General features: G+C 38.6%; 3 protein-coding genes across 4 annotated transcripts in view; 2 read left to right on the top strand and 1 right to left on the bottom strand.

Annotated features, from left to right (window-relative positions):
• The first annotated feature begins 163 nt into the window (after positions 1–163).
• spcs1 (signal peptidase complex subunit 1) lies at positions 164–1,598 on the top strand. The gene is made up of 4 exons (XM_042507052.2): positions 164–321; positions 844–903; positions 1,007–1,093; positions 1,307–1,598. The coding sequence occupies exons 1-4, from the start codon at positions 286–288 to the stop codon at positions 1,430–1,432; spliced, it is 309 nt and encodes a 102-aa protein (XP_042362986.1). The 5' UTR covers positions 164–285; the 3' UTR covers positions 1,433–1,598.
• A 174-nt stretch (positions 1,599–1,772) lies between these two features.
• Positions 1,773–10,166, bottom strand: nek4 (NIMA-related kinase 4). The gene is made up of 16 exons (XM_042507042.2): positions 9,843–10,166; positions 8,746–9,012; positions 8,449–8,646; positions 8,258–8,365; positions 7,730–7,884; positions 7,375–7,510; positions 5,783–6,457; positions 5,651–5,701; positions 5,337–5,486; positions 4,615–4,779; positions 4,290–4,356; positions 3,878–3,990; positions 3,606–3,697; positions 3,212–3,429; positions 3,000–3,133; positions 1,773–2,491 (listed from the first exon to the last, which is right to left on the bottom strand). Exons 1-16 carry the CDS (start codon positions 9,930–9,932, stop codon positions 2,393–2,395), a joined length of 2,718 nt encoding a protein of 905 aa, XP_042362976.2. The 5' UTR covers positions 9,933–10,166; the 3' UTR covers positions 1,773–2,392.
• Positions 10,167–12,561: 2,395 nt separating this feature from the next.
• The window catches only part of camk1b (calcium/calmodulin-dependent protein kinase Ib), a 44,223-nt gene continuing 34,102 nt past the window's right edge, over positions 12,562–22,682 (top strand). Inside the window, exons 1-3 of one of the 2 annotated variants that reach the window (XM_088085280.1) lie at positions 12,562–12,689; positions 15,970–15,982; positions 21,224–21,337. In XM_088085280.1, the coding sequence (XP_087941406.1) occupies positions 15,972–15,982; positions 21,224–21,337 (125 nt within the window). In that variant the 5' untranslated portion in view covers positions 12,562–12,689; positions 15,970–15,971. The remainder of the gene's footprint in view (positions 12,690–15,969; positions 15,983–21,223; positions 21,338–22,682) is intronic. The other variant, XM_042501001.2, reaches the window with a different exon arrangement.

Here is a 22,682-nt window from a genome sequence, read left to right as displayed (position 1 = left end):
AAGGTGAATGCTTAAATTATAAAAGCTACAAGTCAACAGGTATACTGACGGGCAGTTGTTTAGACAGGCTACGCTTTCTGCTAACTTTTAACCAAATTTGTCTACAACATGGAGCACTCACCCAATCCCCATCATTTATAGATCTATGAACCTGCGCAAGATATAACACTCAGCAGTAGCCCAATGGGTCCTTCACAACACGACGTATCTTTTTGAAACCGGAAGACAGACTGTTTCTGTTTGCATCTAATTGTCTCCGTGGGCTTATTCCTTTTAAGCGGAAAGATGCTGTCCATATTCAAGTCCATTCCTTCGCACATGGTAAGAGATAATTAGCTTATTGGCGTGAAGCTGCATAGTGATACTATCTACTCATCCATGCTGTTCTTTTAATATAACGGTAATCCCCAGCTAGCTAGTTACATTGGCAACAGCTGCTAGCTTCAAAGCTAGCCAAGTTAACCATCCACTCAGTGTTTCTGAGCAAATTTAGCTTTTAACGGTGACATAAACACAAAGTTACCTTGTTGTCAGTTGTTGGTGGATATTTTAACGATGTGACTAGACTATGCTACATCAGATGTTGTTTAGTAGCATTAGTTTGTTGTTGTGATTTTAGCATCACCAGTAAGTTAATTTTCTTTACTCAGGCGCTTTTATTTAGCGAAGATGTTTCCAAGGTTAGTGTACAATTTAAAAAAAAAAAAAAAAAAAAAAAAACTAAATTCCACCAGCTATTAATTTTGAACAGATGGAAACACCACCCTCCTAACTTTAATCTGTATTGTGATTCTGTGTCATTAATGTTGGCTAAATAATGTTTCTCTGTCCCATGTTTAATAGGACTATAAAGGCCAGAAACTGGCTGAACAGATTTTCCAAGGAATTATACTCATCTCGGCGGTAACTAACAATAACACATGCAAACTAGCAAATTAAAACACTACAATGTCACTGAGTTTTTACCTGCAGTCAGGTTCACTGATATCATATGTTGTTTTTCCAGGTGATCGGATTCGTGTATGGTCTGATCATTGAACAGTTTGGGTGGACAGTGTACATCGTCTTGGCTGGTTTTGCTGTGTCCTGTGTGGTAAGTTTGTTTTTGTTTTTGTTTTGCATTGTGACCTGCTTTATTTGTGGGGAAGAAACCACATATAGGTATGTTGTCGTGCCCTCGGGATAATTAACCGAGGCCATGGATCTGACAAAATTCTTGCACATTGTTGGCTGATGCTCTTGTATGTAAACCACACAAAGACTAACAGCATTACATAGTTTCTTCTATTTCTGTCCTTGACTTTAGTTGACCCTGCCTCCCTGGCCCATGTACAGAAGGAATCCTCTGTCCTGGCAGCCAGTTATACCAGAGACCAGCGGGGAGTCCAGCCAAAAACCTCAGGAAACTCTCAAGAAGAAGAAGCACAAATAACTCACAATGTTTGCTGCCTGACTGTACATACATCCTTTATATCAAAAAAAAAATCTGTTTTGTCTTACAGTTCACATTTGGGAAGAAAACATGGTTACATTGTTTGTCAGTCAGTAATGAAATACTTGTGTCCAAGAAATAAACATCTGATACGCTGTTTTATAAATGGGCTGTTCAGTTTTTGTTCAGATGGGTTTTGCTGCAGGATGTATTGATTATGTTACTGTGTACAAAGATGCACTAATTGTTTTGTGCATTTCTTTATTTTTGTTGCTGTAAATGAAGGGTTTGTTTGATTGTGGCTCTCAGCATTATGAAAATTGACTGTAAACAAAAAAAATATACATTTAGGATTTATTAGAAAAGTTTCAATTGTTAATATCTACAGTGTATCTACATTACATTATTATGTGTTTAAGAAAATAAAATACAGCAGCAGAAGTAATATCTAGTGTCTTACAGATACAGCATAGGTAAAACAATAATTGAAACTCTAACTTACATTATAAATGAGTATCCACTACAAAAAGTAGAAATTCAAGGAGTGCTTTGTCATGACTCAAAAGATTTGCATAGATATCCTGAAAACTAGAGGACTAATTACATATTTTATATTAAGAACGAGGTAAAAAAAAAAAACAACTTTTCACAGTCATTTACATAAGATTGCTTGCACAAGAGCAGCTGCACTGTGGCAACTCCATGACAAAACCCTCTAACAACAATAATGTATGCAAGAAGGAGGCAACACCACACAAGCAGTGGGATGTTTTGGCATGAAACTAATTATTTTCTTGAACAATATTAACCGAATGTTGCTTCATACAAGTTTCTTTTTGAAAGCTGAAACGCTTCTCCAAAAACACAAAGTTTCCTGTTAAAGATTTTTCAGGATGCTTCTTCTTTCAAGTGGTGTCATGGAAATGCAAATGTCTATGCCCCTTATATACAGCATTTTCTTTAAACCTTGACGGCAATATCCTCAAAGAATTTCAGCTGCCTCACCATCACAGCGTACGTTTGGTATTTCTCATCCCCCATCTGATCACGAAGGCGCAGCTGCAATGAGAAAAAGGGATGTTAACTGTGATCATTTTGGAAACGAAGGAATAAACTGGTTGAATTTTACACAAAGTGGGTTTTGCATTGGCAAACTTATCTATTATCAGGTGTGATATGGATGAAATACCATACATTTTTATCTTAAAGTTTACTTTTCATTTTGATCTAAGAAGTTAGTCTGATGTATTTATCTTGCAGCCCAGTTTATTTGTGGATTGTAGAACTCTAACATAAAGAAAACGTGACCTAATCAATGCATTAGAAAACCACTGAGAGGCTTCTGTATGTAACCTGTGTGCAATATATTTCACTTAAGGAAACCATAATACTTCTGAACACTGACAAAGCATTGCATACAAATGAACAAACCAACGAGCACGTTGCCCCAGCAGATATTTAGTTGCTCCTTCTGAACACTAAATGTTACTCTGAATGCCTTCAGTTAAACCATGGGTGCAGTATATAGTATGATCTGCTGTGGTGTTTTACTTCTTTAAAATCATACTTCTCGTTTGGTGTCATCTTCCACGTCCATGATTTCCAGGACTTTGTCCAACAGCTTGACCCCCAGTCCCTTCACCACATCTGTTCTCAGGTTTTCTATGGCTCTCCTTATCTTGGCTGGACCAGACGAGAAGCCTTTTGGAGAGACGAGCTGGTTAAACGCTGCAACACTGCAGGATAGCAGACTGATGACAACAAGTTTAAGTATCTAACCTGCTGGTATTTGTCCGAGTGACAAGTTCTCTGCCTCCTCTCGAGCCTTCCCATGAAGCACCAGGGTGTCTCTGTACCTCTTGTTCAGTCTAAATTCTGGCAATGCAGTAGAGCCGAATCTGCCTCTGTCTGCCTCATTCAGACTGTCTCCAATATCCATTCTCAAAGTTTGAGTCATCATGTGGACTAAATCCTGCATGTCACTGGACTCTGTCTTCCTGCAGTTGACACATAAATGATGGGCTATACATCAATTATACTCAAGCGATGTGAAACAGCAAATATGTTAATATAGACGTTTCACAGCTAATAACATGAACAGCACAGCAGTATGGCCACTATATTTGAGTTGAGGTGAGCTGCGCTTGTTATTTTCTCTTATGTATGCTCTCACCTTTCCCTGTAGTCTCCCTCTGAACGTTCTGTAGAACTTGTGGATGAGCTGCACTCGTCTTCATCCGACCTTCGTCCTGAGAACTTATCCTGCTGTAATGTGATGGAACATATGTTGCGACGGTCATTTTTTACACAGCCTTAAGTTTTAAACTCTGTAAAATGATCACGTTAGCCTCACAAGGCACACCCAGCCTTTTTGTCATACCAGTAGACAATCAAAAGGTGTGACTGTATGAACAACTGAACGTAACAGTGATGAAGAGTCAGTACCTTACTGTTGGTGTCTGTAATAGTGTCTGGCACAGATCTGGTATCATGAGCGCTGTCATGCTCGTCCTTGGTGGAAGTGACATCATAAGACGCCCTTCTTACAATATGCACACCTGCGGAAAGAGCAGTAAAGTAATCAGGAAAGAAGCAACTATCGACTATTCTTTTTTGTTTTTATAGATTTATAAAAATGTATAGAATATTTTTCTTAAAATGTGCAAATGCATGTTTGTTTCCCAGTGTGAATAAATGTGTAGTACATGTGTATATAGGTGTATTTTCTAGGATTACTGCTTTGTTTTTTTGTTTTTTTTCATTGCTTTATTCAAGTCTCCTTTTGCTTAAGTTTTGTTTTTTTGTTTTGTGTCTAACTATGAATTATGGTTTTCAGTTTGTTAAAGACAGTAAGTACCTGGCTGGCTGGCACTCTCCTGGGACTGCCTCAGTCGTCTTCTCTCTCTGGCCGACAGAGGACGTTCCTGAAAATAAAGTTGACCCACACTTTTTGTGATCTTTAAACTGCATCAGCTCTTTTTAAAATATTGTTTAGTATTATATCAAACTTTCAGTATAAAATTATGCAAACTATGGCCTAAAATGAAGATTACAGATATACTGATATAGCTTATTACTTCACCTACACATAAAATGTGTCTTAATCAGAGTGGATATCCACAAATATACATGTTTTTGCAGTAATGTGGTTACATACAGTGTGTGAGTGGAGGAGCTCTCACCTGTGGCAGTGGTAAGAACCCATCCTTACAGGAGCTAACTGACGTGGAGGTTGCCACTACACTGGCTGTCTTGCTCTCTGCACTCCTCTTACTCCTCTTCCTCCCCTCCATGGCTATGCTCTCAACAGGAGGTGGAGGTAAAGGTCTAGGAGCAGCCACCTTGGACTAGCAAAAGACAAGAAAATAATTAAATAAAGATGAGTTGTTTATTGAATCTACCTCACTGACTGCTGATCATTGTGTTTATTTTCATATTTACTGTCTGGCTATAGAACTGCAGAAAAAATGCACTTGTTAGAGAGAACATTAAGAAAGATTATATCTTGACTTGAGCTCAGCATAAATTTTGAGCGTCCGTTCACAAATGCAATGATGTGTTTGTCGAAAACAGCACACTTGACATCAGTTAAGCGAAAAGCAGCAATAAAAAAAAACTAATATTTTTTATGTTGTCTTGCTGTGCAATAGATTTTATAATAAATGGAGTCCAATAAATGAACCACTTTAAGATTTTGTATTTATTGATTTTAATCTAAAGTCTAACAATCCTTGCATTTTAAAATCTTAAATTTCAGATACCTAACATTGCCTTCTAAGCATCACATTTCTGATTCTACTTTGCTTGTCAGAGCACTTTGTAAACTCTTGTTTTTAAAGGGGCTGCATAAATAAAGCTATTATTATTTATTATTATGTTTATTAGCACCTGTATCTATCTTTACCTTGTCCTGATCCACATGTGTCCATCTTGTGTCCCTCCTTCTGTGCTGCTGTGATATAAACGGTTCTGATGAATGGTCCGGGGGAGTTTGGTATGAAGGGGTCAGACCCGGCTTACTGGCTGGTGAGAGAGACTCCTCCTGAAGAGGCTCCTAAAAAGATATTATTACATTTTGACCACTGTGGCAAAAAGTTTTCCCCATGCAAGTCAAAGTGTTTGCACTTTGTGCCATTAAATATTAGCAGTATTAAACAGTCAGCTTATTTTTATTCTGGCAACAGTTCAAATACTCAGTCCAAGAACTTAAATGCTCACCAGTGTTGGAGGGAACGGCTCTAGCAGCTTTTCAGTAGATTCTAGGCTTTCCTACAAAGACATAAATTAACATGTAAAAAAAACTAGGCATAATACAAGGAATATAAGGAAATACCACTCTAGAGCACTTACTTGGATGTCTAAGGTATGGTGTTGTGTCGGAGCTCCCTTAAGAAGGGTCACAGTATCATTTTTACTGTCCATATTCACTTCTCCAACCACTCCGATATTCTCTTCATTGGATTTGTGTGCAGATCTTCTCTCAGGAACAGTGAGAGCAGCATCTCTCTCTGCTTCTACCTTTGGGTTCTGCATGTCAGCCTCTTTAAGTAACTCCATGGTATCCTCCTTATCGTCTGACATCTGCTTCTCCCCACAGACAGACACTGTACCCCCAGGGAGTGGTGTGGCCTGTGGATGAATGTCTAACAATCCATTGGATGCCCTCCTCTCGTCTGCTCCCCGGCTGCCAACACCTGATACAGACTTCTGAGGGGGCTTAACGGGGGAAGGAGGGGGAGAGGGATCTGGTTTCACTCTCCCCTTGCTGTCTCTGTAAACACTGTGACTCACAGGTTCATTGACTCCCCGCTGGTGTGACACAACAGACTGGGGCCCCTGTGCCTGTCTCTTCATCAGGTCTTCATCCTCCTGCAGTTGGACATCAATATTAATGTTGCTGATGGTTGCCAGGGATGCCATGCTGGCTTTGAGAGCATCAGGTGAGGAAGATTGTGGAGGTGTTTGGATCGGAGTGCAGTCTGGGATGCCGTTCCGAGCTCTGTGTTGCTGTGATTTCTCTTCTTTCTGAGGATGAAGAGAAACAAAACAACATGATGAACGCTGACAAATCCTTTCATCACATCAGAAATGAAAAAGATTGGGTAAACAGCCTCAACTCTAAAGTAATTACAGCAAACCACTGGACTGTCTCTAAAATCTAACTGCTGTGATGACCAGGAAAATTTTAAACACACATATTGATCAGTCATTGAGATTTGAAAAATTTGATCTAATCAATTTTTAATAATTGCTGTTAATTAGTTTGTGTTATTGTGTGATTGAACTGTTTTTAAGCATGACTTTGGATTCAACAAAGTTAAGCAATAACACAAACATAAAACTGATTGAGGAAGTGGTAGACCAGCAGCTCCCGTGTTCAGTAAGGTAAAATACTGTTTTTGTCAATCGAGTTTGGCTTTTAAAAGTACATAGATAAGTTTCACTTATAGTTCAGTTCCCTGTTATAAATGGCAGTCTGTTTTGGAAATACTGAGCATACTAATGAGACTTGGATTGTACTGCACAAGTTGTGGTAGAGTTTGTAAAATTTTTAACATTAATCATAACCGGCATTCAAGTTTCGCCAATAAATTGCCATCCATGACAGCCACATTCAAGTTACAAAACAATGCTTTTCACTAAGAAGTTGGCAAAATAAAATGCAGTAAAAACATGACAACAGGTTACTTTTCAAAACAAAAACTTTGTCTTCATACTGAAACTTTGGTGAGTGTAACACATGATACCTTTATGTTATTAATAGTCTATTTTAAGAGAGAATATATATAATACAAGACAATTATGGGAGACATTTCCAAAAGTGACTACACAGTTATTTTATACTAAGTGACGGACACCATGACTTAGTATGAGAATATTCTAAAATATGATAATATTATAGTTGTCTATGTTAAAGTAGCCTTGCTCCTTATGTCACTCACCCGTTTCACTCTGGCTAGAGGTTCAGGCTGGGGACTTTTCTCAGGTTTTGGCAGATGTGACACAACAGGTGATGCACTGTTGGCCCTACAATCACCACTGCCACCCACTGCTTTCTTTCTTGACTTGGCAGTTTTTCTAGTAAGAATCAAATCAAACAGAACAGAAAAGATTTATCAGTTTACTTCATGCTGGCAGCTCACTGTGGCACAGAAACAACAACAAAGTAGTGTTATAATTGATTATCTGACTGTAGAAAATGATTCAAATTGAGGTATATACAGCAAGAAATACAATAAATAGCTTAAAGAAATTAAAAATCACAGCGAGCAGCTGTCAGCTGTCAGAGCAACCTACTCTTTAGTGGCCTCGAGGAACATAGCAATTTGTCGTTTGATATAGGGCTGCCGGAGGATGAGCTTGACATCGGGCCTGTCTTCAGGTCTCTTACACAGCATGCTCTTGATCAGTTCTCCCAGCTGGGGATCGTACCTGCTGGGCATCTGTGGCAGCTGTTGAGTAAACCAGAGAAAATGTTTTGAGACTTTATTAAACTATTATACCATGAATCCTATTTCTAGATAATAACATTTCAGAAAAAGGACACGGTCTTAACTGAAATAGAATCGGTTATTAAACTCCTAACAAAGATGGCTAAGATTTTTCATCTGTTACTTAGGACAAGGACAGTACTATTTCCAAACCTAAGTCTGTGCCTGGAGCCAGAAAATTGTCCTAAAACTCATCTGACACTCTCAGGAAATGATAAACAAACTCCAAACTCAGATTAAAAGCTAAATTAGATATGTTTGCAAAATGATTATTGCCATTCAAACGTGACATTACATAATATCTTCCAATGTATATGTAAAAAATGAAACCTACCTTTCCTTCTACAATGCGATAAACCAGTGAGTTCATGTCCTTGGCGTTGAAGGCATGTTTCAGTGTGGACATTTCATACACACAGCAACCCAGGGCCCATACGTCTGACTAGAAACAAATAACACCAATTTATAAAGCAGCTTCTATCTCACAAATAAACTACAGAGAGAGAGAGCAGACAACCACATTACCTTGTGGTTATAGGGTTTATTAGAGAAAAGCTCTGGGCTCATATAGTAAGGAGTCCCTATGAGTGTGCTCGCCATATCATTCTGGTTCTCCAATACTCTCGCAATGCCAAGATCCCCAACTTTGATTATGTTGGTCTTGGTCAGGAAGATGTTCTGTGTTTTAAGGTCCCGGTGAAGAATGTTTCTCTCATGCAGGTACTGCAAAGCAAAATCACAACAATGACTTCAGATGTCCCACACTCATGAAAGAAAATGAATTCTGTTTGATCACGCATGGCCTTAACTTTCAGGGAATACCTGGAGTGCCATGGCGATCTGGACAAACCACTCCACCACCTGCCTCTCAGGTAGGAGCTCGCCTTTTTGCTGTTTGAGTCGATGATAAAGGTCACCGCCTTCACAGAAACCCATCACAATGTACAGCTGGCAGTCATCTCCCTCCCAGGACTCTCTGTATGTCACAATGTTGGGATGCCGCAGCTGGGACAGAAGCTGCGCCTCCTGCTCTGCTGCACGTCGTTCCCGCTTGGAGGAGGTGATTAAATTCAGCTTCTTAATAACATACTAGAAAAAAAGTAAAATGCACAATCACTCACCCTGTTCTTGAAACAATGAAAAACAGAGAGCATTTGTTATTCCATATTTGTTAACATGAACTCAGCAATTAAAACACTTGGAATCCAACATGTAAAAGACACCATAAGATGGAGAAACTGACGTTTTTCCAGACATGTAATAAACTGAACTCTGTTTTAGTTCACATGTACATCATTTCATTATTTTTTGCTAAATGGAATGACTGAAGAAAACCATGAATTCACAAGCCTTATCAATGATAGTGATTCACATATGAAAAAGTACTTTTTAAGCCACGAAACACTGACATAATAAATATTTTTGTTGTTTTATGTCTTACAGGAGGAGGATAACGGTCACAACAGTGATGGTCAGAAGTGTTAATTATTCAGCTACTGTCTCTTAATGTTGAATAGGTTTAAAATTGTCCCTGATGTCTCAGACACTTCAATGACTCTTTGGGGACAACTGCAAACAGTGAAAAGCTTTAATGTTACCGTCCCACTGAGTGTTATTGCCCTGAAAATAACAACATACTTTATTTTTTACGAACATATGACTGTTTCGCCATGTCTTTCAGCGCACTGGTTTTGTTAACAATATTGTCTTCGCCCCATAAAACTCAAACATAATGTAAAAGCCGTTAATAACCCTGTGAGGTTTTAGCCCACTTAAGCTAACTTCAAGCTAGTTGAAGCTTAGCTTGGTCTTTGTAGCGTCGAGCCTGCTGGTTACAAACAATTCAGCTACAGATGTTAAAGCTTATTCAAACAATGGCTGAATGTGTTGAATTCTACAGATACTTAATTGTTTCTCACCTGTTTTCGGTCTGTTTTGTGTTTCACCAAGTTCACCTCCCCGTAGCTCCCTTTCCCAACAACCCTGATGAAAAGATAATTATTCATCATTCTTCAACGGCTTCATAATAACGCGACCTGAAGCGCTGAAAACGTTACGCGACATCCACGGCGAGATTAGAGGTTTTATTTCGGCCCATAGTCGAGCTGTAGAGACGAGATAAACATATGAAATCAGTGTGGAAAACTTGGCACTAGCTCACAGTGCCAGCGATGAGATTTTGAAAACGCAGGAAATCAGCAGCAGTCGATAGTTTTTCGTCACTAGGCAACTGGCAGCTCACTGCCGACGATGGCGAGAGCGTCCAACTGCACTGAAAACAGCCCCGTGTGCACCACAGCGCCACCCGGCGGCTGAAGCACAGGGACGCTTTGATGAAGCAGCTGCAGCTACAGCTTTACAAATATAGAAATGGGCTACAACATTTTTTTTTCATTTTTTTTTCAATCTAATAAAAAACAAAGGTGCAATCAATAATTTTAATCACCTTCTGTTTTATTCAGCCAGCTCTCACAAAAGCCTCTAACTGGTAGACATCAATAAGATACAACCTTCAGTAGCCTAATTAAATCTATGAGATACACCTGTAGGCTTTCTGCTGTGACAGGCCAGTAATTTCTTCAATGAAAGAGGCAACAGTCTTAAAGGAATTAAGAAAAAAAAAGGTCATTATAAACACCATGGGAATAAGTGTCTATGAATCCCTTCTATTTAAAAAAAATACTATCAAAGCAAACACTACTATTTTAAACATTTTACTACCATAAAACAAAACCAATGCCTTTCTTTACTTTGAGTGGCATACATTTTTATGTATGTTAATAAAGGAAGGAAGTGGCCTGGGTGAGAACTGGTAGGTTACACAGAGCTTTACTGAGATACAACCTTCAGTAATTAAAGTTATGAGTTACACCTGTAATAGTCTTCTCTTTCTGTCAGTAATGTCTGTCATGAAAAGTGAACTAATGTTCATGGAATTAATAAAATAAAATAAAATAAGATAAAATAAAATAAAAAAACATTCATGATCAAATCCTCTGCCTAATGTACTATTGTCTATGAATCATTTTTATGCTAAAATTATATAATGTTTGTAAATTGATGTGCAGCGGCTATGGCCATGTTTTTACTCAACTGTTACCTCTTCTACTATTACTACAAATTGTTTCTGTAGACTTACTACACTGACCTTGCCTGTTTGGGGCAATCCACTAGGTGGCGCGCTAGACCATCACAAGCTGAGACTGCACAAAGTCAATGTGCCCAAGTGTGTTTGCACCTGGAAGGGTGAATGGAAATGGAAAAGACAAATTTTTTGTGGCCTTTATTCTTGGCTTCTTTTTCTTTTTTTTTAATAAAAGCAACATCACAAAAAATTAACTTTTTTTATTTTGGTGGTTTTATTCTGTTATAACAATAAACAAACAACGCACTCACATGTCCAAAGATAGTAGCCTTATAACCCACATAAGATGTACATAACCAAGACAAAAACAAAGATTTTATTCAGCATGGATATGGACACACAAAAACAAATGCAATGTAATAAAGTGAAATAAAGTTAAAAAAATATAAGCAATAAATAGCATGCAACATAAATAAGATTCTGTGCATGAAACTGAAGAATAAAAACACTTAAAATAGGGAAATGAATGACCCTAAAAGGGTACTTGCTGCTGTATTAAGTGTTACTACCACCTCTAGCCTACTACCCATAGCACATGAAACTCAAAAAGGCTATTATGACAGCCTGTTCTGTAGCGTTTCTTTGTGTTTACCAGTGTATCAAATCTAGATCTCCAATACGTGATTATGTGGTCCTGTGATTTAGAGATAATGCTGACAATTTCAGGTGCACTATCACCTATCACTGTTACTCATGCCATTACTCCCACTCATTTTGCAGCTGCAAATGTTTTTCATCACCATCTTTTTAGACTCAACTGTATAAGTGGCTCTTGGACTTATTTCACTCATCTTCACTCATGATTCAATAATGTATTTATTATATTTCAAATTTTCAATCATTTTTTTAAATAGGTGCAATACACTGTCTTAACTGCAATAACCCGTGCAAGAATGTAACTACGGCAATCCTCTGTGCAATCATTCAAATGTGCAATATTATTTCAATAATGTAGCCTATATTTAACATATTACACACATATTGTATATAATCTTATTCTTATTGTTCTTACTTATAAATGTTGTACACTGTAGCATCATAAACATAATTTATATTTCTAACTTAACATACTGGTAACATTTTGTTGTTGCATATATTTTAACACACTACACACTCAGCACATAATACATATTTATGATTTTAAATAATCACTTACTAGTGCTCATTGTTTTTATTACTGTATTTATAAGAAATTTTAACACACTTTGTGCTGAAACGTATCTATTCCTAAAAATAAAATATCTAAATAATCTAAATAATCTAAATATAACTGACAGTAGCAGTGTGCCATTTTTCAGCAGGGGTCATCTGCCATACCCACTACCAAGCCCGCACCTGCACACCGACACCAACTCACCTCCAAGCATTTTATCATAAGTACAGCACGGGTGTCACGGGTGTGGAGGAGAGCTGACCAATAGCGTGGCAGAACTGTTTACCTGTGCTCCCCAGCTCGCGCGTTGATTGGTCCGTGGGCCGTCCTGCCCCGGGGTGACGTCAGGATGAGTGCTGCTGGTGAGGCTGCCAAGTACAGATTCCGTGTGAGTGCGCTGCGAGTTGAAGAGACAGACAGACGGACACTGGACGCGACCGCTGGACCTTACTGACCGACACATTTCAGGTAGGACCGACTGCTGCCCCCCTGTCATCACACAAAGTTTAATCCTGACGCTCTCTCGCAGGCTGGATAGGTGTTGGCGCGTGGTTTCTTGCCAGGGGTATTTGACAGCTCGTTTTCTAGCAGCATTTATCAGTAAGGTTAGCTAACATTAACAGGAGTTTAACGTCCACACAGTGGTTTCTGGGGACCTTTGGGACGTTTTACAACTCCGAGGGAGATTTGAAAGTCATGGTAGTGTTACTACAAGGGAGGCTGCTGAAGTTAACCGTCAGTCTCGATATGCAAATGTGCTGTCATCCACATGTATGTAACCGAAGATGCAGTTTACAAGCTCAGATACCGACATGTAATATGGAGGGACTGAAGTCATAGCTCACTTGTCTTCCTCCATGCTAACCAGACTGCTTTCTATATTAATCTTATTAAAGTTATGTTTATACAACATGGTCCGCCCAAATAAAAATAACCCCAGGATGTGTCTTTGGAGAGCCCTGTTATAAATCTGCACAGCAAAAATGTTAAGGTCTTTTTGGGTAACCATGATGTGTATTTTTAGTTTTTGCCCCTTCCCTCATCTTTCATTTCTTCATTCCTCTTTTTGTTTCTCTCTCACTTTCTCCTGATCTCTCTCACACACACCCCTCCTGCACTTTTTGTCCATGGGATATTGTAAGGATAGGTCTGCTTATCAATTAATAAGCTCACTTTGAGAGGAGATTTGTTGTGCGTCACTGACACCAGCTGACCAATCAGACTGCTGTAAGTAAATCTCTCTGTCAACCACTGGATGCATAGGATTTTATTGACAGGGAGGCATGCAGTTTTTAGATATGCACCACTGCATCTGTTGAGGGAACAATGGTGTAGATTAATTGGACAGTTTTCTGATTCAAGTATTAGTTAATATTGTATAAAAAATGTAATATACAAAGAATTACACACTCTGTGTTCATGGTTTTTAACATGCTGCTCTTGGCAGACAGAAAAAAAAACACTTGCCTATTATGGCAGAAACTTGAGATCTTTATCAGTTCAACTGTTCGACCCAGTAAATCATTTCTTATTTGTTGTTTAAATTTTTGAGTTTTGTACTGTCTGCAGCATCTTTGAGTTGCATGCATTTGTGGTTGATGTGTTTATCTGTACTGATACTCTGGATTTCCAAAGAGACAATGAAGCTATTAAGGATTAAACAATGTTGGTGGTGAGACAGGGGTATAACTGTCATTCAAAAAATGCATTATACCGAATGAAATTCGATCCAAACTTTGGGCAGAGGGATGTAAAAAGATTGCTCAGCTTTGACCCTCACGCCAAATTTAAGGTGTCAAACTTATTTTATTCATTGGCCATGTTAAAGCTCAATTTGATTTGAACCTATAGATAACAAAAAATCTAGATTTCTTTCTTTAAGTGTAAAGAAGAACATTCAACAACAGTCACCCATTTACAAAACAGATAATGAACAAACAGCCTGAGATGTCTCATGAAAAATAAGTGTAATTTTATGAATATGTCTCCACATTCAGTCAGTCCTCTACTCACTGTCATTACATGTGCATTATAGATACATTTGCACTCCTGTGAAGTAATGCTGGCATCACCATGTCAAACTAAAGTGGAAGCTATTAAGGAAGCAGGTTAAGTTATCCCCTTACAAACCATTTACAAATTAAAAGTTTTGGCAGTGCCTTAGCAATAGGGTTCCAACTTCAATGTTTTGAGTTCGAAGTCTGACTCTGATTCTTTTGTTTTGAAGCTGCTGATTGGCAATATTTTGCACGGTGTTCAATTTCTTTAAATATGTTCACAATAAGGTTTCATTGTTATTTCAGAAAACTTTGTATTCTGGTCAAGGTGGAAATGCCTCTGAGGCAGCATTTTACAAGAAGTCAGCTATTCATTAGCCACTTTTACACAGAGATTACACTATAGGGCTGCAACAAAGTCCCCTTTTCATACCACCCTTGCACTTTTACACAGAACCAAACAGCAGCATCATTCTGCTCCTGTGTGTGATAATACACTGCATTTCGGCATCCCGCCATGGAAAGAGGCATGATGGGCGTGACATGTAACACAACAGCGACTGCCTCTAGCGTGACATATAATATATGCGTCAGCAGCTCTTTCTAAACAATGACAAAGGCATAATATGTCAATTATAATCGTTGACCTTTTCTGTTACATGGCAGCTGATCTTGTCCTCTGCTCAGAGGGTAAGGAGCTCCTGAATCTCACTGTTGTCCTAGCTTGCGGACATTTATGACCACTGTTCTTCCTCTTTGAATTAACGGCTATTGTTACTGTTGACAGCTGCTTTTTAAATCTCCTGTGGTGTGGTCGCCAACATAACTCGTAATCAAAACATCCTCACCCATGGCCACAGCTTTCTGGCACTGTGTTTTTACACAGACCTTGTTTTCGCTCTGTTACTACATCCATTCCTGGCTCAGAAGCGAGACCACTCTGCCCCCCCCCCTTTCCACAACTGAACGTTATAGAACAGTGAGGCGGCATAATGATGTTCCCACCTTGCTAAGGCAGTGTAAATACAGCTGCTTTCTAACTTGTGCACAATAATGAGGTGTGTGCAAAGACATACAGTCATCTAGTGGGCCAGATTGGACCCTTTGGAGGGCCAGTTGTGGCCCACTGGCTGTATGTTTGACACCCCTGCTTTAAAATGTCAGAGGTGAAGCTTTACACCTGACCATACAAAGCCCTAGAGAAATAGCAAAAAGTTTTTAAAAAATCATTACAAAACTGTTTGGCTTCCTGTGTAGTAGTGAATGTGCTTCTGCTTTAACAGGAATGCAGTCCGTTGACACGAGTTAAGTCTTTGTTCATAACTTGGCAGCAGAGTTTCTCACACTTTTGAGTTGTGCTGGTCGGCTGATACATGAAATAATAATAGTAAACACGAGCCAAAATCAATATTTGACAGTGTTTAAATACAAAAAGAGTCGACTTAAGCGTGTTAGTTTCTTATCAGCACTTTTGTGGAGCTGAGCCCTACAGTCAGGAGATAACAAGTGAATTTGACTGGAGATGTGTTCAAGAGTCAAATTTTAATGTAACTTTTAGATATCTGGTTTTAATATTAGAATTGTGTTTGTCTGTTTGATTCTGTGTGTGTATGCAAGTGTTGCCTAAAGTTTTAACACCCTCGCAAATTGAATTTCACACCCTAGCATCGTAACCACATGTCATGCTGTGACATTTAACTGTGGCCGTGTGTACGTTTGTGTGTGTTTCTTCTGTCCACTGCACATCACAGGAATGGGAAACCAGTGAGTACAGCGACTCTCTTTTGTGTCAACCTTAAACAAGGATGAATGCTGCATGTCACATACTAGTCAGGGAATGTGGTTTTATAGTATCGTGCATCTCCCTTTCTCCAGCCTCTTCAATCCTTTTGCTTCTTGGGTTTTTTGAGCAGCTTATTCTTCACCCGTTGGCCAAAAGTCATGTCAACAGTGGACATGAAGGGGCTGTTTTTGGCCTTCTACATGCTCATACGATGCCTGCATGTGTCTCTCTCCTCTACTCTCCTACATTTTAAACTTGCCCACCTCTGCCCTTGCGTGTCTTAAACTTGAACCTTATTTTGCTGTTTATAGCATTTGTCTGTTTGGAAAAACAGACCCCCTTGCTCAGCTGTGTCGTTAAAGCTCCAACTGCTTGAAATATGTCATTTGAAATGTAATATGAAGTTGCCAAATGTAAAACATATCCAGATGTGTGCGCCACTGAAGTAAAATCCAAGTGTTATGAATGAGATTTAGGTGCATGCTGATATTTACTGTTAGGTTTCTGAAATGAACACAGCCAGTGACGAGCAGAGGCTGATGCATTCATAGTGATTGTAGGTGACTTTGATGTTCAACATCACCCATTCTCAGTGCATGAATTAACATGAATCTCCATGAATCTCCATACGAGCAAGGTGAGATGCTACAAACAAGCAGTACGTGAGAGGTGTTTTCTCTGTTTCTCCGGCTCATTGTTTCCTCAACATGGTCTCGTGCTGTTACAGTTAACGGTTAATATTCTCCCAGGAGGTGTACTGTGATGCCCTGCCTAAATAATGTCCTTCTTTAAACATGTATTCAGTGCATCAGTTAATCATTTAAAGGTTCTTTGTGTAGTATTTAGCTTTATATATTTCAGCAAAAATGGAATATAATATTCACTAATATGTTTTAATTAGTTTATAATCACCTGTTGTCGCATTGTCCACTGTGGTTCACACTTAGCACACAGGAGAAGTTCCACTTGGTTGCAATTACGAATGTCAGTTTTGGTTAATTTTGCTTTCAATAGGCCAACACCAATTACCTGGTAACTTATTGGTTAATTTTTAAGAAAAATTACATTAAATATGAGAAGTGTTTCCTTTTAGTATGGCGCTCCAACTTTAATGCTGCATTCCAAAACCCTGTCCATTTAGATGTTTTGTGATGTAAATGTATTTGACTTTTATTTTATTTTCTGTTAGCTTTGCTTACAGCCAGCCGGCCATGTTAACATGTGGAAACATGCACACCGCCCAACTTCAGTCTGCACTTGTTCCTTGGCTGCTCTGCGCTAGGTACTACCTGGGTTGGGTGAAAACTAATGTTTGGCAGCTAGCTGCGCTGCAGCTGGTAATGCCATCCTGGTGGTGGAATACGTTGTTGTGGAAACATTGTGCCCACCCTGCGGTCTCACCAGTGAGTAAGCGGCTTCATTTGGAGCTACAAAACCCCTTTAGCATTGTTAACTTGTTAACACCATTAACCATGCTGACACTGCTAACAGTGATAACAAAATCAACGATGCTAAAGGGGTTTTAGGTCTCAAAATTGAGCCACTTACTCACTGGGGTGACCTGGGGGAGACCTGAGGATGAGTATAATGTTTCCACGGCAATGGTGCTTGGTCAGGACAGCATTAACACCGGCAATCGCAAAATAAGCAGCACTGCTAGTTATCTAATGCCTACCAGACCTAGGTGATTTTGGCAGTTAACCAGTTAACAGTAAACTGTTGACATCCCCAGTTGCAAACTACAACCTGTCCACTAGATCATACACACTAGACTATTAAATTATTTAAATATACAAATAATTTAGAATTTCTTTTTTTTCCATTTTCGGTAGTCAAAAATAGTTTTGGGTTGCATCACTTTGACATAGTTAAAAGCAAGCATTTCAAAGGCTGTAATCAGCAAATTATCAACATTTGTACTTGATTCATAATTAGCCTAATTAGTGATTGTTGTGTAAGTATCAAAATATTTTCTGCATTGAGTTAGTCAGTTTCAGCACTACAAACTCAAAGTCCTCTGCCTACAACCAGACATTAAACAGCCTGAAGAATCTCAACATGTCAGAACAAAACTTGCTGTATTCATTGAACAAAAACTGTCCTGTAGTCTTTTGTATTGTCAGATGTTGCTTAGCACATTGACCTACTAGAGATCATTTTTCAATGAAAACACTGGAAAAAAAATATCATGCTCGGTAATGGATCCTCAATTCTCAAAGAAAGAGACTGGTGTCAAGTTGAAGATGTGCTGAGGAATAGAGTTACAGTCTACTATGTATTGTTTGTTTGTCCCCTACAGTAGTTTTAGACTCCAGTAACAGAAGCCCCAATACAGCAGATTTACCAGCGGAGCTTTCACACACATCAGACTGGACTTCCTCTTACTGCTTCCCCTAAACACTTTGCATGCTGCTATATCATGCCAAGTTTAGCGATACTTCCTTTTACTTCAATTGCTTTAAATGGCATGCAAAAGGCAGTGGAGGAAATTATGAATGAATTATGATGTTCAGCTGTCCACTTTATTTCCTAGCACTTTTGCTTACTTTGTTTACTGAGTTTCTATCTGATGCTGTATGTAATGTATACCTGATCGGGTTGTATCATTTTTCACTGCTTCTGTAATCCTAATCCAATAACCAAACACCGGACTACTGCAGCCAGCCATCGAACTGACCAGAATGATTTCCACCTTAGCTGCTACCTGCCATTAGTCACTAAAGCAATGTCGGCTCGCAGATACCATAGCAGCTCATTTGGGTTTCCATGACTACATGTATGAAGCCAACTTCTGACATTAGTGAAGGCGCCGAGAGGGTTGCCACGCGTGTGTGTGTGTGTGTGTGTGTGTGTTTTCAGTAATCAGTGACTGCACCTCAAGCAGTAAGAGGAGGCCATGCCCTATTAACATTTACTCTGAGATAACAGCAGCGTAAACACACTCCCTGTCTATTGCTAAATGCCAATCTTTTAAATGAGCTAATAGGGAAGTGATTCATTTTGCTATTATATTGTGTTTAATAAAATAGCTCTCGTGCAATCCAGAACAATACATTACATCATCTTATATAGACAGACTGTGAAGTTGCCAAGCAGGCAGCAGCGACAGAGGAGAAGTGAGCATGCTGATATGAACAGGGCTATTTTAGTCCTCCAGGTCTGAGTTATAGGCACTTTCTGGGTTTAGATGATGATAGCTGTGACGGCAGGGTCCTCTGTGATCACTCCTGCTCTCAAGAGTGTGGAGAGGACAAATAAAAAATAATGAGCCAGTGAGACAAATGCAAACTTAACAGGTTTTGTTTCTTTTTCTAACTCTTGGGGGTGTTTTTATACTGTACACCATAGCAAGGTTTTTAGTTTGGCCCAATTCTTTGAAGCTAATTTGTATCACCTTAAACTTGAGCATTACATAAGCTCAGTAAAGTGGAACATACATTACAGATAAGCTGGCATTTTATGGACTGATAAGCTTCTGAGTTTTGCCCCTTCACAATAGTGTGCCTTTTCAAACAGGGGCTTGTTTAGTCATACAATTGTAAGTTTGAAGAAACCCGTTATAAAACCAAAGTTAACATTAGGATGGGAGTCTACAGGCACTTCATGATTTCATTGTAATTTGGAGGGCTACAATATCATGTCATTATTGATGAATTTTTGATTCCTATAAATGATCTATTTTTTCAAACTGAATGAGCTCCTTCAAAAACATAGCATATGGGTAATGAACCATAATTAAAATAAACAGATGAATTTACTTCCATTATTTTCTATTTATATATTAGTGTGAAGAGAGAACGCACACATTCACATCAGTTACATTTCACCATGTGATTGGTTTTGTCATAAGGAAGGCAAAATTGTTACAGCTGATCATAAGCAGAGAACTGAGTTTTAATTTTTTTGATTCTTGGCTTTTCTGCATTGCGACATTATCTTTCAAGAGAGAATCATGATGCATCTAATAATAATTTTTACGCCAAGTTTTTATACAGCCCTTACACTTCTTGTCTGTGGTATAAAAAGGTGAACCACATTAGTTTACTTATTAACCTAGTAGGTATTGGCAACAACTTTGAGCCCTCTCGACCATAAAATCCATTCTCGATGCTAATAAAGATACTTGAACATGATTGCAGGACACTTTTCATAGCATGTCAGAACTATCAGGGAACTCAGAAGCCAAATGCCCTTTCTCGCAATGTTATGTTATCAGAAATCATTTGCATATCTGTCCTGTGATTCGGATCCAATCCAAAATTTAATGGGCCCACACTATACCCTTCCACAAAATTTCGGGAAAATGGAGCCAGTAGTTTTTCCTAATTCTGCTGATGAACAAACTGAACCAAAAACATCACCTTGTTGGTAATAGGTGATGGTAATAAACATGCCATGTATACACAGCATTGCAGAAACTGACCTAAAACTACAGGACTCGCATGAACAAAAATAACCTCAACATTTACCTGTGTGGTGTTTCAGTATGATGGATGAAATGCAGCCTTGTTAAAATAACTCATGTCGTACAGTATGTTTTGAGTATAAAAATCATATAAGAGAGAAAGCAGGGTTTACCACATTCTTAAGTCACAAAAGACACATGTAATTGTATTGTATTGTGACAGACCAACCACATTTTTGCAACCTTCTGTTTGTCAGGTTGGTTGTAACATCGTCACTGGTTTAAGCCAGATCTCTCTCTGAACCTGTGAAGAAGAAGTTATCTTTTTGGCGCCATGGCATGCAATTGTGCTAAACAATTAGTCAGTTACTTCACTTCCTTATGGGACTTTTAGCTGCTGCAATGCTCTTCTACATTACACACTAACAGGGCCTATGCAGTAATAAACAGAACCCATCTGTTGAGACTAAAAGTGTAAATGTACAAAGCAAAGCTCTAAATAGTGATTTTTACGCATGGTTAATGTAAAGTGTTTTGAAATGCCTCCACGTTTTATTGACTGCACCCCTAACACGACATCATGTATTATATACTGTTAGTGTGTCATTCAGTACAACTGATACGGTAAAAAAACCTAATGATGTCAGTATTCAAGTCATAAAATATTTCATTTTATTTTATGTTCATACTAATAATTGATCAACCAGATAAGAAAGGTGAGCAGCAGTATTGTATTTACTGCAGGTGGGGGATGGAGGGAGTTAATCTGTTGATATTAATTAGGGTTTCCCTCTTATCCTCTTTTTCTCTTCATTAGTATTGTTTCTGACCGTAACAATAAGAAGATGCCACTGGGAGATGATTGCCATGCCTGGAAAAAGAAGACCACAGATGTGAAGGATCAGTATGACTTCAAAGAGATCCTGGGAACGTAAGTGTGCCGCTGCCAGCGGCAAAAACCCTCGTGTTTCAGCATTGCATGATGGCTTTCTCACACTCTGTTTTTTTTTTATTTTTTTTACATTTTTGATAAAGCATTTAATGCATAATTTTTAGCCTTAAATGGACAAAAGACATTGTATTTGTTTTTTCTGATCTTGTATGGATTGAATTTTATTAATTATTATGCAAGTATTCAGGCCAACAATTTACTGGCCATGTATATATTACAGTGCAACAAGCATCCTGACAAAGTTTTGCTGTATTTTGTAAATGTGTCACTGCTCGAAGCATTCTTATTATGCTGTCAGAGTTCCTAGACAAACAGCTTGATTCTGAATTGGACAAAACAGGCTCTAAGGGGAACCTGATGTGTTGCAAGCAGCACATGTGTAGTAACGGTGTCACTGCAAAGCCAGCGGGAGCACCAGTGCTGTCTTTTTCTCAGGCTGTTTTTGCACCTTTACCAGTCTGGTGATTCCATGGCTCCTAACAAATCTTCTAATGTGCGCGTGTGGCGCAGATGAGTCTGTGTGAATGCAGATAATTTGGTTTTGCAGTGCAACTTTTTTTTTTTGCTCTTTAGTTTAAACCCACAGACTTGTGCAAATTACAAGCCTCTCTAACATTTAAAAAATATTAAAAATACATTAAACCTTCTAAAGCAGTTAAGACAGTTTCTCCATGATGGGATACAATAGCACTGCAATATATCAGTTTGCAGCATTTGTTGTTTACTTTTGTTGATACTGTGCAATTAGTGATTTACCTCTGTGACAGAGTGTCAACAAACCAGCCACAAAGCGATACATCAAGAGGCGGATATTCTGCTCCCTGCATGTAAATAAGTGTAGACAGAACATCAGAAACACCTCTTAAGGAAATGCAGGGCAAAGTGAAACTGTACCACTAAACATACAGTGTCATAAATTACCAGGGGGTTGAGTCAATATTTCTGACACAGTGTCAACAAAAACTAAGCTTAATACACTTCACAAAGATAGGACTTATTACTGGGCCGGTGTGTTAGATTACATTAGATTATATAGGTCTATTAAATAAACTGGTATACTCAATAATCTGTCAAAGGACTTTAAAACTTTAAAGACACTACGCAACTAGACCTAACTTATCAACATTAATGTGTAAAGATAGAGTGGCCAACAGAGCTCAACACAGTGCAACTTAAGTACATGGGAAAATATATAGATAGTTATTGACAGTAATGATTTTTACTTGGCATCAGTTCCAACCTTAGAAACATGCTTCTCTGTCTTTCACCCTGTGTTTATGTTTAGGTAGCGAGTGAGTGTGAGACACACATACACACACACACA

Source organism: Plectropomus leopardus, chromosome 2 (genome assembly GCF_026936395.1).
Source record: "Plectropomus leopardus strain MGB_pleo_1.0 chromosome 2, ASM2693639v1, whole genome shotgun sequence".
NCBI lineage: Eukaryota > Metazoa > Chordata > Actinopteri > Perciformes > Serranidae > Plectropomus > Plectropomus leopardus.
The sequence above is the reverse complement of the archived record's forward strand: the minus strand, read 5'-3'. Positions and strand labels throughout refer to the sequence as shown.

What these genes read in the sequence shown, in the direction of transcription:
- spcs1 (XM_042507052.2), top strand. Translation starts at nt 286, where the DNA reads ATGCTGTCCATATTCAAGTCCATTCCTTCGCACATG. An exon ending in GAATTATACTCATCTCGGCG is followed by an intron (nt 904 to 1,006) that starts GTAACTAACAAT and finishes TTGTTTTTCCAG; the next exon opens with GTGATCGGATTCGTGTATGG. An exon ending in GTTTTGCTGTGTCCTGTGTG is followed by an intron (nt 1,094 to 1,306) that starts GTAAGTTTGTTT and finishes CCTTGACTTTAG; the next exon opens with TTGACCCTGCCTCCCTGGCC.
- nek4 (XM_042507042.2), bottom strand. Translation starts at nt 9,932, where the DNA reads ATGATGAATAATTATCTTTTCATCAGGGTTGTTGGGAAAGGGAGCTAC. An exon ending in CTCTAGCCAGAGTGAAACGG is followed by an intron (nt 6,458 to 7,374) that starts GTGAGTGACATA and finishes CTTCATCCTCAG; the next exon opens with AAAGAAGAGAAATCACAGCA. An exon ending in AGCCGTTCCCTCCAACACTG is followed by an intron (nt 5,487 to 5,650) that starts GTGAGCATTTAA and finishes ATATCTTTTTAG; the next exon opens with GAGCCTCTTCAGGAGGAGTC.